Source organism: Hippoglossus stenolepis, chromosome 12, assembly GCF_022539355.2.
Source record: "Hippoglossus stenolepis isolate QCI-W04-F060 chromosome 12, HSTE1.2, whole genome shotgun sequence".
Taxonomy (NCBI): domain Eukaryota; kingdom Metazoa; phylum Chordata; class Actinopteri; order Pleuronectiformes; family Pleuronectidae; genus Hippoglossus; species Hippoglossus stenolepis.
Window position 1 is genome coordinate 324,737 of NC_061494.1, and position 15,560 is coordinate 340,296.

Consider the following 15,560-nt stretch of genomic DNA (forward strand, 5'->3'; position numbering starts at 1 on the left):
AAAATATCTCCGGATGTGGCCTGAGTGATCAGATCTCAAAATTGTAATAAATGCATCTTGGGGTTAGTCTTACCTGTACTCAGCCCTGTCTACTTGTAATCAGATCACCTGAGATGGGTGTTAATACTAGGTAGGGCACAATAGAGTGAGGTACTCGTATTCAGACATGACATTGTAATATGGCAGTGGAAGAACTAGAGTCTAAACTATTGTTTCATGGGACGTGGTTTGTGGGGGTGAATGCGAAATATGCTGTGATGTGAAACTGATTTTCCCATATCCAGGACAATCAACCAACCAGCTAACTCTCTGAAAAAAATAATTTCACCTCATTTATCTTTAAGTGCTCTTTTTTCCACCATAGATCTGGTTCTACACCAATGACATCTTTGAAAATGCAGGTATCCCAGCTCCAGAGATCCCGTACACCACAGCAGGAACAGGAATTATAGAGATCATCGCTGGACTCATTGGGGTAAATTACAAATTTAAATACAGTTATACTGTAGCTGGTATTATCTTTCAGTTGGTGTTGTCTCTGGAAGCTCTTTTTTTATAACTGATTGATTTGAGTTACAATAAGATTTTCTTTACTGTGTGATACAGAGGTGGAGTTAGTCTAGCTTAGCATAAAGACTGGATGCAGAGGCAAACTGCTTGTATTTCTCTGTCCGGCGTTATAATATCGATATATGTGTCACTATACATTTGTGCCTCTGTTTGTTAAATGAATGAAATGCAACATATTGATCAGTGAGATGTTGTGGTGTGTATTTCTAAACCTTGTAAAGGCTAGCTGTTTTTATTTTAATGAAAAAAACTTTATCTATATAGCACTTTAAAAAACACAGTTACAAAGAGCTTTATAAGTAAGACAACAAATAACATGATTAAAATACAAACAGCTCGGGTAAATAAAAAAAAAGCTTTATGGAAAAGGTAAGTAAAATGTATGTAAAATAGTGTCAAAGGCTGCACTTTCATCAAGCTGCACAAGAATGTAGTGCATACAATCATTTGTGTTAAATGGTCATTTGTGACTTTGCTGAGGGCTGTTTCAGTACTTTTTGGCAAAAATAAATATATCCTGTTGTTTTACACAGTTGCAAGAAACCGCTTCTAAACATCTTCTTTAAGCATTTTGATGATAAACAATCCTAGAAATTACATGATAATTATCATGGATGTAATGATTGAGGCCAGGTTTCTTGTTATGACTGCTATGACAAACAAGCTATTCATTATGTAAAGCAAATGGGTCCCTACACATTCCATGGTAACAGGGACAAATGGAATCAAACCATCCTAGGACTTGTAATCGTCATCCAAAAATGTAGGATTAATTTCAATTTTAAGTCTCCTTAACTTAAAGAAAGTCTTCACAGTCAGTAGCACTATCAACAGAAGCACAAGTGGTTGTATAGTCTAAGCCAGCCATTCCCAAACATAAGAATGCTGTACATTCGTATTTCCATACATATTATTTATTTCATAGCCAGAATAATTGTATGTGAACATGGGCATATGCAGTGCAAATCCAATAACGGGACAAAACAAAGCGCTTAGTCTCAAAGTCCACAACTTTTCTGTAATAATCCATCCACATTTGAGCAAAACAATTTGCAAAGCAACAGATGTAATACATTAAGTGCAAATAGTGGATTGTTAAACCTATATCCTTGCTGTTTGTATAACAGAGCACTTACACAAAAAATGTGTCCAGTCTATATCATGGGAAACCATGAATGCCTCAAAAATAGTCTCTACTGTAGTCTGTGAGGGCAAAGGTTAGCAAAACAGAAAATGTTCTTGTATTTCTCCATCATATTCATATCTAACCAATATTCATATTTAACTTCGCTACTGTCTATGAGGCCCCCATTACCTTGGCATTTTCTCTCCCAGTGACACACGTGGATTCGATTGATTTCCTTCAGCTCAGATACTTTCTCGGCTTATTTAAAAAAATTCTTGAGGCTTGGATAAATATTGTCCTTGTTTAGTTTCTAAATGGCGGCACAGCTTGGTTTTAAGCCTCGTTAGCTAGCATCTCAGAGTATAGCATACACACAGGCTTGGGGCTGTACTCTGAGCAGGCACTTGTAAATCCCAGCAACAGGTACTGACTTAAGTACTTTCTGCGAGTCCTCTTTTTTGTTTTGACTGATTTTGTTTGATTTTCTTATTCCCCTTCATCATAAACAGCTTGCCTATTTCCCCCTAAAAGCCACAGCTCCATCTTGCCTGACCCAGCACATAATGAAATGTTCCCTCACCTATGTCAGATAAAATAACGTGGAATTTATATCTCATGGCTTAGTTTCATTATCTGTGATTAACTTTTTTAAATCACCTTACATAAATATTTTGTGGTAAATTAATGCTGACAAATCTATCAAATCTTACAAATCTAAAAACAAAAAAAGGAAAAAAAAATGTATTTATGTAGTTTTTGATGACCTCTCATTGCCTACCTGTAGTGGCTTCACAGCCCAATAGGGGGCAGCAGCCCACACTTTGGGAATGACTGCTCTATGCATTTCCTCCTTCCACTCCTCTGCAGTCTCTTCTCTAAAGAGTTTAGGTGGAAGAGGTGAAGCTGATCTTGGTGGCTCCTCTCTTGGATAGAACACCATGGAAACTCCCTCTCTGGAGAGACCTCCTGTCCCAAGCAATGGGACCCTGTACCACCCCATCCTGGCGGGGTTCACACTGGTGGCCTGGTTTCTGAAGGGAATGGGTGCTGGCTTTAGGCTTACAAGAACCTGTTGTGAGGTCTTTGCAAGAAGCCCAAGCACCATCCCCCAGGGTGGGCAACTCATTCCACTGGGGGGTATATATTTACCACTTGGTGTGGCAATCACCAGGTTCTTTAGGGTTTCCTAGAGGCTTACAATTCGTAGAACTAAGTGACTCTGCTCAACTGTATAATCACTCACATGTAGAACTTTATAAAAACCTGCTGAATTCATTCATGGATAAACGGGGCATCACTTCTTCTGCAACAATGAAGTTAAAACACAGGGTTCCGTCATAATCTGCGGGAGGAACTTCTCTCCTGTCTGCAGGAGTGTGTGTGTGGACCCGTCACGGTTACTCCTCAAACCAAACCTAAACAATCACATTTATTTGTTATAAATCGATGGTGTCGGATCATGAATCTGGATCATTCTGGTCACTTTAACCTTGATATCCTGGCTGTGCCACATCTCATGTTGTGTGTAGCAGGTGAACTGATTGCGCACAAAATGTATTTACATTTCACTTCCTGTACATTTCCTAATCACTTCAGATTAGTCTTGGTGTTTATTGTAAACGTGTAAAGTGAGCACAGATTAGCGGGCCACCACTGCAAAATGAACATAGCGGAGACCCGACAGTTTGTGAATGCACGAGTGAAGCGACCTCTCCAAGTGTTAGGCAGCTTGGAGACGTGTGTCGATCGAACCATCAACTGATCCCAGGCCAATACAGGTATTTTATAGATAAATGCTGCCCAGGCAAGTCAGTGTGTCTTAAAGAACCATCTACACACCTTGACAGCAGGGGTATTATTGCCTGTAATTTTGGCATATCTCAGTGTTAGAGATTGTCTTCACTCAGAGAACCAAGGTTACCATGGTCATATGCACTGCTAAAATTTTTATGGAAGACTTAAATCACACATCAGATCTTGATGAAAGAATTATTAAAGTTACAAATTGAGGTTAGGATTCAAAACCACACCAAAAATTTAAGTAAAAGATTGAAATCACAGGCTGATCCAACTTGGCCCACTATCCAAGGATATGCCTCCCCTGACCATCACTGACCCACCGCCAAATGCTTGATGATGTTACAGGCAACATAACGTTTACCTAGGCAGCTCCAGACTCTTTCACGTCTGTCACATGTGCTCATGTGAACGGGCTCTCATCTGTGAAGAGAACGGGCCACCAGTGTCAACCTACCAATTCTGGTGTTCTCTGGTAAATGCCAAACTAGCTGCAAAGTGCTGGACTGTGAGCACAGGTCCTACTAGAGGATTTCGGGCACTCATGCCACCCTCATGGAGTCTTCCTGAAAGTTTGGTCAGAAACATGCACACCAATAGCCTGCTGGAGGACTTTGTAGGGCTCTGGCAGTGCTCCTCCTGTTTCTCCTTACACAAAGGAGCAGATACCGGCCCTGCTGCTCGGTTGATGCTCTTCTACAGCCCTGTCCAGCTCCCTCGTGTAACAGCCGGTCTCCTGATATCTCCTCCACTAATTATAATAATATTATCAATATTATTATTAATAATCATCTCTATAAAAACAATAGGTCAATTATAACAAATAATTATAACAAATAATTCACACCTGAGATGGTGCAGTGACATTACCACCTATATGTTCTGCAGAATACCAAATAATAAACTGTACGGACCCTACACCATGCGCCTTTGACTGTGCATGAGTTGGCGCTATGTGTATTTTTTGAGAAGCTCCGTCTTGACTCGGTCTCTCAACATTTACCATGTCATGTTTATTTAAATAGCATATTTCATACAAGTGTAAACTGAATATGCTTAAAATAAAAGGAAAAAATAGGAAAGATCATACATGGCCAGATAGTTTTTATTATTCATCAATTATTCATTTACAGTATATCGGTTCATTAATAATCGATACCTTCGGGCTCTAACCCTATCGTTTTGCTTCAGTTTGTTATTATCATAACTTTTAATTTCCTTTTAAATTCTTCTTTTTTCTCACCTTGTGCTCTTGAAACAGTTTTTCACTGTTTCCTGTGGTCAGGGTGCTGACGTGCTGTGGTGAGCGCATTGTGTCACTTCTGGTTTTCGCTGGTGTTTGTATCAATCGCTGCTCTTCTTCATCTCTCCTAATTCTGCTATTATCTGATCCACTGAGGATATTTTGGAGTCACATTTACCCTCGTACGGTTTTTCACAATCATATCTCTCCCTCTCTCAGCGACTTGTTCGCTAATTCACTGTTTCACTATTTACCATGGAAAGTAAATCATTAGCTTATATAGTTAGTCGGTCCCTGGTAGCTGATGCAAGCCAAGCAGCTGTAGCTTCTGCAGCCCCCCCAGCAGCTTCAGAGCAGCCGGGGAGCCAGGGTGACTGTCCGAAATAAGAAGCGTAGTCCTAAACTGAAGTTCTCAGTTCACCACCAACCTGTTCACGTTACCAATAAATTTTCCCCACTCTGCAACACACCCGCTGATGAACCGTGAAGTTAGCGACACCGGGGACAGAGAGGGCGACATTACATAGTCAACACCATGACGGTCCAGAGTTGAGACCAGGAGACAGAGTTGCAGTTTTACACGCTTCTCTGCACTTCTATTAGAGCAGTGACCCCCACAATATCCTATAGAAACTATATTTGTCCCCTGACCACCTACATTTTTTTTTTATAAATCGGGGAGGAGTAATCCATTCAAACCTAATAAAAGTTAAAACAACCACTATATTGGTAACAAAAATAGAAGGATAAAATGTAGTTATCAGGTCACTCAATCCAAAATCCCCAGTCATTAATAATCTGATCATCAGATTAATTAACTGTCTAACTGAAACCTGGCTTCAAAAAGATGAATATGTGGGATGAAGCTACCCCCCTTTGGTATCTGACTTATCTATCAACCATCGACCTATAGTTATAACTCACATAAACCTGTTTATCTGGTTATAATCGTCCACCTGCCCCTTACTCTGAATTTTTATCTGAGGTAGTTATTTTTCAAAATTCATAGATTCATAGAGATGGTCTTAGTTCAGCATTTAATTCATTAATAGATTCAATATTTTTTTTTTTACAATAAACCAACTCACTGTTTCAATCACACTCTTGATCTCATGCTGGCATAAACAATGAAAATGTAAAAATATTTCCCCAAAACCCTCTTCTGTCTGACTGACAGAATAAAACCCTGTATAACGCTAAATGTTGCACACATGTATTTTGCAAGCAAATCATTTATTTATTTGTTTATTTGTTTTCCCTGCTTGTTAGCTTACTTATTGGTTTGTTTATATACAGTATTTCATTTCTTTTTCTTTTTCTTTCTCCCATTTACAAGGGGGTACACAGTTATCCATTCACCTATTTTGTCATTCACTTGCCAAATGTCCCTTTTCATTTAGGTATGTAAAACCAAATTTAATTAAAAAAAAAATAAAATAAAATTAACTAAGTCAATAGTGGAATCCAAACCAGGGAGGGCATTATCCATAGAAGTAAACAGAGTAGGAATCTTAGGGACACTAAACCATGTTAACCGCATTCTGACTCCACCTCCGTGTCCAACACAGATGTTGATGCATCTATAGTGTGTATTCATTTAACATCTGACCCAAGCTCTGTCCCTCTTCTTGCAGTGTTTCAGCATAGAGAAGTTGGGCAGGAGGCCTCTCATGATTGGGGGCTTTGCCATGATGGGCATCTGCAGTGCTGGAATCACATTGGCACTCATTTTACAGGTGTGTGTGTGTTTTTGTGTGTTTTTGTGTGTGTGTGTGTGTGTGTGTGTGTGTGTGTGTGTGTGTGTGTGTGTGTGTGTGTGTGTGTGTGTGTGTGTGTGTGTGTGTGTGTGTGTGTGTGTGTGTGTGTGTGTGTGTGTGTGTGTAACCAAAACAGGGAGATGTGGGGTACAGGCAAAAAAGGACAGGAAGTGCTCAGTCGGCTATTGGGGCTATTGTGTGAGCTTTAAAATACATCAAAATGGCATATAGTTGTTTAGAGCTGAACACACACTTTGCAGAGTGCAAACACGCCGTATTCCTGCTTTGCCGTGTAGAAAAGTGATTTACATGCAGTGCTATAGAGCAGTGGGCTGATGTGTGAAGCATTGTTTGGAAGTAGCTCACTGTTATCAAACTGACTTCTTCGGCTTGGGCTATATTTTTCCCCTGCAGGCTCATTTATCAATCATGCGCTACGTCAGTGTCTGCTGTGTGGTCGGCATCATCGCTGGCTTCTGTATCGGTCCAGGCAAGTTGCACTACAAAAAACAGACTCTCTCACTCCCTTGTGATAATGTACAAATACCCAGTTCTCTACAGCATTCAGACAGGTTTGATGGTATTGTCATGCACAATATACCCTTCCACACTGTAGAAAAGACAGCATTAAACTAACCTTTGTATTCAATGTTTTAAAGTTCCACAGAGAGACAGTGAAAGTGGAGGTGTGCATGTTGTTATCGTCTATTCAGCGAGAATAGAGGTTCAACACATTATGAGAACAGAAACCTGCCAAATACTTTTTACTAAAACAACTACCTATGACTCCAAATAACCTGTACTTGAGATTATCTGTTGTTTATTTTACAACAATTTTCTCAAGCAATTATTTAGTCCATTTATCTGTGTCTATAGCGCAAGTCACCATCTTCTATTGTCTTAGTGTAACCAAAAGCCAGCAGCGCCACACAACACAATCTTGTCGTTCAAACAGCCACTCTGCACGGGCTCCACACGCCGAGGGCGCAAAGCCACGCAGGACAGAGAGCCGGGCGGCGTGCACGAGCTCCACAGGCCGAGTCAGAGTGCGCCATGCCCAGTCAGACGCACTTGTCTCTCTCACTTACACACACACACCCACACCACATCATTAACATTGTGTTTTACTTTGTGTAGAAAGTAAAACAATACAGCAACCCCCCGAAACAAAATTACGACAGGTAGTAAAAAAGCCCTGTGATCAGTAACATCACACTATTTAATTGTAATTTTTAAAAAGTTGAGTATGAAAAGTCGTAGAGTTGAGTATGTTTATGAAAACCGGCATTTTACCTAATACTTCTAAATACTGCATGTGTTGTGTTCATTGATTCGCTGAACTTTATTCACTGAAGTTTATAAAAAACTTGTCCTGAATAGTTCTCTTACTCTTGTGATCAAAAACATTGATCTGAAGCTCAATTTAAAGCTGTTCTGTAAATAATTTTCAAATAAACAATAAATACACCACCTTCCGGTTTAAGTCCCACCCACTTCGGGTTTAAGTCCCGTCCCCTTCCGAGTACGTATATGGATAATATAGTTGGTTGAACAAGTACAGATTCAGATACAGATAATGGTGTACTCGCTCATCCCTAATAAACATTTGAGAATCTAGACCCACTGATGTTTAGACATCAAACACACGCTTGTTTGTTTAAAAATTACTTAAAGTATCAATTAATCAATAATCAATTATCATACCAGCTGCCTTAACAGAGTGTGAAATTGGTAGGCATACACTCTTTTTGCCTGATAACAACGAGGCAGGGCCTCAACCCGAAGAGGCCCGGGTTCGATTCCGACCCGCAGCCATGTATGCATGTCCTCCCCCACTCTCTCTCTATCCCCCTTTCACAAGCTTACTCTGTCCTATCCATTGAAGGTCATAAAAAAGCCCCAAAAAATACATTAAAAAAACAATGACAATAAAAATAACTCTTTGCCATTAGCTTAGCGTTGTTATCGTCTAAGGCTTGATATAGGCCCAATCCCATTTCACCCCTTGGCCCTACCCCTTCATTTTGCGTGTTCACATGTAGGGTTAGGCTGTCCCAATACCTGTTGGGACGGAGGGGTAGGGCTGTATACCCCTCCAAATGGAGATTTTTCAGACCCTCACTTCAAACGGAGGGGTACCCACGATTCCTTGCGAATCACTGGCAAGTTAGGAGAGAGACCCACATATATAGTATTTTGTCCATTAATAAGGATTTAAAATTACAATAATGACTGTGATATCTTAGTTTAATATCATTTCAATGTATTATGTTAACTTTTTTCACAACAACCTTAAAAAAAAAGTTTGCGAGCGTACTAGCGTTAGCATACTAGCGTTAGCTGGCTAGCGATTTTTTTTTGCCTGATAAACCAGTATTTTCGCATCGACTACTGATGATGTAACGGCTTCTTGAAGGGCTGTCCCAATTCGTAGGGGAAGATTTCAGCCACTACCCCTTGTGACTCCGTTTCAAGGGGCAAGATAACCCTCGAAAACAAGGGGTAGGGAGGGATAGGGCCAAGGGGTGAAATGGGATTGGGCCTTGATATACTCACCGTATTCTGTGACTGTGGTATGCATTTAATCCAGTATCACATCTACACATCTGCACTTTACAGTACAGTTTACCATTCACCCATTCATACGATGCATCATGGGCAGCACTTTTTTCTATGATGGCCCATTCGGGGTTCAGTACCTTGCCCAAGGACACTTCGGCATACAGATGGCGAAGTCTTGGATCGAGCGGCCGACCTTATGGTTGCTGTTTTTTTGTTTTTTTCATTTGTGCATCTGTCGCATTTTAGAAGCGTCATCCCACCCACTTGCTAACAGTAAATCCTGCAGGAATTATTAAAAAAATTGTAAGGGGTGCTATCGAGCCATTTTGACTCGACCATATGCAAGACCGATATTAGAAGTAACTGTCACATTTAACTTGTGTGATGAGTTTCGTGACTTTTCGAGCATGTTTAGCCCCCCAAAAATGTGATAAATTGTAAAAACTAAACATCAAAATTAGGCAGTTGGCATGGCAACAGCTTTCAACAGAGACACACAAGATTCATAACATAATCATCGACCACGTCTAAAGGGCCTCCTGACAAAATTTCAGCTGGATCTGATCAACCTGCTAGGAGTACATCACAGTATAAAACATGTAATTTCCTGTTACCAGTAGGGGGTGCTATGACTATGACTGAATATTGGCATGTAGATGGGTTCATGTCGGGACTCTCATCTAGCATGTGAAGTTTGGTACAGATTGGATATTGTACACTTAAGTTACAACAACTTCATTTTTCTCGGCGAAACATTGAAATTCAATGTCTCGGACACACAAAACTAGCACAACTTTTTATCATCAAGGTTTTAAGATCGCACTGACCAAATTTGAACTCGATCTGATTAATCCTCTAGGAGGAGTTCTTTAAAGTACGATGTGTGAATCACCAAAAATGACCACTTAATCCAAAATGGTTTTTTTCTGGATCCTATATATAAATGGAGGCGGGGGGCAGAGAGACAGAGAGAGGGAGAGAGAAGGGCTCAGTGCATGATGGGAGGCATTACACAAGGCAAATATAAGGCAGCTGTAAGCTTTATCATAAGCTTTATCAAATATATACAGCTGCGTGTCATCTGTCTAGCAATGACAATTTATGTGGCACTTTCTCTTAATATTCCCTTCTTCTTTGTGCATGGAAGAGTCAACATTAACATAATCACACTGAAATCTATCTGATAAGTACAGCCTAGTGCTGTTACTTTAATCCGAATAAAATGTTCCAATCACTGTTATAAAATGTTGGGATCAATGGATGATAAATGGACTAACAAGAAGTATAGAGACAAGTCCACTTAGGTATTGCACCCCCTTCATTGTCCACAGTACCCCTGTCCCAACACAAACAGCAAACAGGGAGAGCAATAAAATGCATTACTTACATCACATCCGGTTAGCCAACCCTGTTTCTCATAAAAAGTGCAAGAGATGCCCCGGGTGTAAGCTCGTCCTCACTTGCCGGCTGCTGAATCTGTACGACGGGTCGGTCTGGACCAAACTCCTTCATCCTCTTTTTCTTGTGAAAGGGTGTTCTTGTAAAGAAATCCCCAGATTTGCCACACTTCCACTTAAAGTTGCCATATCTTTGCCGATCAGTTCGCAGCGGGAGTTACTCAGTGCTGGTGGACGTACCTGAGACAGTGTTGCGGGTCTAAAATCACAACTGAATAAAAAAAAACATAAATCAATACCGATTCGCTGTAAATAAAAGTGGGAGTGTCTGGGGCGCAGAGAGCTGCGTCCTGAGGAAAATCTGCAAAAACAAATTAAAGAGCAGCCTCAGGTCCCGTGGTAGCCAAAAGTACAAAAATGTACATCCACTCTCACTTGGCCAGTGCTCCACACCAGGACGTATATGTATTCAGACAGAAATTAACCAAATACAATTTGAAAACAATTTCTATTGTATGCACAAGAGACGATTACGGTCTACCAGGTGTATTGTACGACTAAACTATTTTTTATGGTACATGAAGGGCCTTAATGCATGGGGGTGGATGACAGAGAAAGAAATATTTGCTGACAATAGTCTCTGAATAACTGCCAGCATTCTCAGAAGAGGTCCATTTATCTGTTCGCTACAATATCTTAGATTCATGTTAATGTGTATTTAAAGACATTTAAATTTCTGGGAAAAAAATAAAAAATAAAAAAAATATAAAAAATTGTTGGATGAACCAAAAATTCCGCGACCACCCTGCAGTGCCTCCGCGGACCCCCTAGGGGTCGCGGACCCCCTATTGAAGACCTCTGTCTTAGATGCATCGCGATGTGGACATGGACTCCGCTGAATAATTATAACCAGCGCCTGATTCAGGACTTCAGGGTTAAAGTGACCTGAGAGATCTGGAGTCATGATCCGACTTCACAGATTAATAACTGAATACATGTGATTATCAGTTCGTCTGAAGAGGGACAGAGATGAACACACACACACACACACACACACACACACACACACACACACACACACACACACACACACACACACACACACACACACACACACACACACACACACACACACAGATTACGACTTAACGCTGTGTTTTAACTTCATTGTTGCAGAAGAAGCGAAGCCCTGTTTATCCAGAAACATTAATATGAATTCAATAGGTTTTTATAGAGATGATGAGGATGAAAAAGCGTCAATTTCATAGTTATTTAATACATTTGGTTAATGCATTAGTAAATTAAATTATTTCTGTCTATCTACTCTTTTTATTTAAATAAATGGAGTTTAGTCAAAAGGGTGTGTATTTACATTTTCTAGGACAGCTGGGCCTTCATCATTTGTGTGTACGCATGGTCTGAGAAAGTTTAAATTTGTTCGCAGAGTACGAACTAATTTAGGTACGAACATATTGATGAATCCCAGATTTGTGCGTCAAACGTCCGTACGCACAGTTTAAGCACAGATTTGTGCTGTTAGTAAATGAGGCCAATTGTGTTTTGTGCTATGAATCGTTGGCTAACGAGGCTATGAAACCTGCTAAACTTACTGTCAAACCTAACACAAGGAGTACATGGGGAAACCAACTGCATTTTTTCATTACAGTTTGATGAGTCCATTGACATCGGGAATGAGGCAAATCTGCTGTGTTTTGTAAGGTACATTTATGATGGCGGAGTGCATGACAAATTTCTTTTTTGTTGTTCCCTGCCGACCAACACCATGGGAGAAGCAATTTTTAACTCACTCAATGATTTCAATGTGAAGAACAACTTCGACTGGACAAAATGTGTTGGCATTTGCACAGACGGTGCAACTGCGATGACAGGAAAATTGAGGGGACCAACGGTTGCAGTCGCACCATCTGCCACTGCAACACACTATTGCATTCAACTGGTTGTGAAAAAAAATGCTAAAGTCCCTCAAAACAGTACTGGACGAGTCTGTAAAAATAGTGTATACAATAAAAAGTCAAGCACTGAACACACGTCTTTTTAAAGCTCTGTGTGAAGAAATGTGCAGTGAACACACAACTTCTTTTTCATACTGAAGTTCGCTGGCTGTCCCGTGGGAAAGTTCCCTAACGTCTATTTGAACTGCGCGATGAGGTGAAGTTATTTCTGCATCATATTAATGACATTTATGACAGAATGCATTATTCCAGTGGCTGGAAAGATTGGCATACCTAGCAGATGTTTTCAGCATTCTTAACACTTTGAATTTAGCACTGCAAGGAAAAGCTGTTACCGTCTTCAATGTCTAGGACAAAATTAACGCGACACGCCTCAAGATGGAATTGTGATGTTCCCGGACGCTCGCAGATTTTCTCCTTGCTGCTGAAGAAGAGCTGGATGGCAATTCAAGGTGCACTTCGAGGGCCTTCACTCGCAACTGGGACGTATTTCCCAGAATTAGATGCATACTTTGAGTGGATCAGAAATCCAATTGGGGACAAAACACACATTGAACATGTCAGTTTCAAGCTTCCACCAAGACAGGTTGACAGCCTTGTGGACATCGCATCAGATGGGACTCTTAAGACGACTTTCAGAGAGAAAAGTCTGACAGACTTTTGAGCCCACATCCAACCTGAGCACCCTGAGCTGGCTGACTCTGCTCTGAAACTACTAATGGCATTTCCAACCACCTACAACTATGAAGTTGGATTTTCTACACTTATTGTTCTGAAAACAAAGCAACGCAGCCGGATTAATATGAGACTAAAACTCTCTAGTTTGGAGCCAGATATTGCAGCACTGATGTCTCAGAAAAAGCAGCACCATTCTTCCCATTAAGATGGCAACAGTGACAATGATGAGTGAGTAGCCTAACTGTCATTTAATAAGGCTGTCATTTGTAATATACTGTTAACATAGGCCTGTTTTTTTTGTGGATATTCAGGGAGTCTGGTGGTCTGTGAATACCTTTTTATTGGCTAAGTGGTCCTTGGTCTGAAAAAGTTTGAGGAACACTGTGCTATAGTTTTCTTTCAGTCAATGAGGGAGTTTTTTCTCTCCAGTTCCCACAATGGCTTGCTCATTGTGGGAACTGTTGGGATTCTCTATAATTTTTAAGGTCTTGACCTTCTCTTTAAAGTGCCTTGAGATATTGTATATTATGCTTTGGTGCTGTACAAATAAAATAAAATTGAATTGAAATAAACACTAAGAAAAGAACTTTTCTGAAACAAAATTGAGGTGTTTGGAGGTGAGGATAAGACACATGTTTGGTATCCACAGGAGTGACAATGAAAGAAAATTCAACAATGAGCAACAATGTGTTGGTGCTGTAGTTAATGTAGTGAGTGTGATATTTGATAATTACATCCAAAACTGCGGGCATTAATAAGCTTAAACTAAACAGCATTACAGCCTATACTAATCAATCATTCAGTGAAAATAAAGCATATGGCGAGGAATAGCCCACAAAATCACACAAAATTCGGGGTGTCATTCGGGAACGTTAAGGAGCCTATTAATTGTGCCCCACGTGCTCTTAACTTTTTCATGAAAACCTTGCGTGTTGCTCTGAAAGCTCTCAAGATGTATCTCTGAAACTAGTTCCAGTAACCATCTGGAGAAACAAGGAGAACTGGTAGATTTCCATTCAGTGAGTATTATTCCCATTGCAACTAACATACCAAACATAAGGGTCTGCTGTACAGTATGTGGCAGTGCAAGATACAGAGCAGCCAAACAGGGCAACCAGTGCGTCAGGTTTAATCTGTAGATCATAAATTTTAGAATACCATTTAAAAATAAACAAACATAATGGGAAAATCTTAGGACAAAGCCAGAAGATGTAGCCTAGAGTGTCTTTTGAAGATTTACATGTGTCACATACATCAGATACATTAGGATACACTCGTTCCCTCCTTATCCTTACATTTGCATAGTCCTCATTTGCAGTCGTGTTCACTGCAGTGAGTTTACACACAACACATTTTGTACTTTGTGATTTATGCACAGTATTAGAAGATATTATTAACTACTGCAACTCTATAATGCTATGTTATGATGTTTGAACATAATTTGCTTCAAGTTGTCTCATATATTTTTACAATTGAAGGGTGCTAATGGAAGGGTTATGCCTCACAAGCACAAATTACACTGCTGGTTTTAATATATAGGATAAAATGGATCTATAATCTGGAAAAATAAAACTTGTCATGTTTTTAAATTACTCAGCCAGTGAAACTGCTCAGCCTGATCATTGTAACACAATAGCCCTCATGATGACCCAATTCTAGTGATGTTAGTAGTGTCATCAGAATTAATTCATTTTGGGATTTGAAGAATACACCATTATCAACTGGAGTAGTTTAGATTAAAAGATGTGGACGTAACAAAAGACACTATCACGTTGCATTTGCTCCTTTTTGAAGATTCACCCATACAGGGGACTAAAAATCTGGATATTTTGGTCTCTGCTGAACAGATTTTTAACCATTTTGACAATTCCATTACCAGTGAAGTAGGCACAAAATCCTTCAACAAAATTTAGTGATTTGTAAGATGTTTTTATATGTTTGGCTTTCTTCCTTTTACAGCGGGCGTTCCCTTCCTGGTCACAGCAGAGCTGTTTAAACAGTCCCACCGCCCAGCCGCCTACATTGTTGGAGGATCACTCAACTGGCTGTCCAACTTCACTGTGGGCTTCATGTTCCCCTTCTTACAGGTGAAATGTAGTACATCATACTTATACAAGGCCCTATTAATACAGCTATTTTGAGCCTGAGCATTTATGATTTAACAGATGTAAACAAATGTGAACAATCTGACTGCTTTACCCCTGGTTTTTTTAATTCCAATTCCCATCTTTAAAAACTCCCTCAAGAAAATGATATGCTACTTTTGACAAAGAGCCATTGAAAATCTCTTTAATATTAATGAATATTTAAAGACTTGAGTATTGGGAATTTTATATATTTCTTTGAGTTATTTTTTTGAATAAAAAAGTGTTGAGTATGAGTGCATGTATATGAAAGCAGAGTGGATGTATTCTGTTTATTATTTGCCTATCTTAAACCTGTTATTACACACACAGA

The 15,560-nt window shown here is 39.8% G+C and overlaps 1 protein-coding gene across 1 annotated transcript in view; it reads left to right on the plus strand.

Annotated features, from left to right (window-relative positions):
* Positions 1-15,560, plus strand: part of slc2a15a (solute carrier family 2 member 15a) — a 32,868-nt gene that overhangs the window by 15,796 nt on the left and 1,512 nt on the right. Inside the window, exons 8-11 of the mRNA XM_047342463.1 lie at positions 365-475; positions 6,371-6,472; positions 6,908-6,983; positions 15,063-15,190. Coding sequence (XP_047198419.1) covers positions 365-475; positions 6,371-6,472; positions 6,908-6,983; positions 15,063-15,190 — 417 coding nt within the window. The remainder of the gene's footprint in view (positions 1-364; positions 476-6,370; positions 6,473-6,907; positions 6,984-15,062; positions 15,191-15,560) is intronic.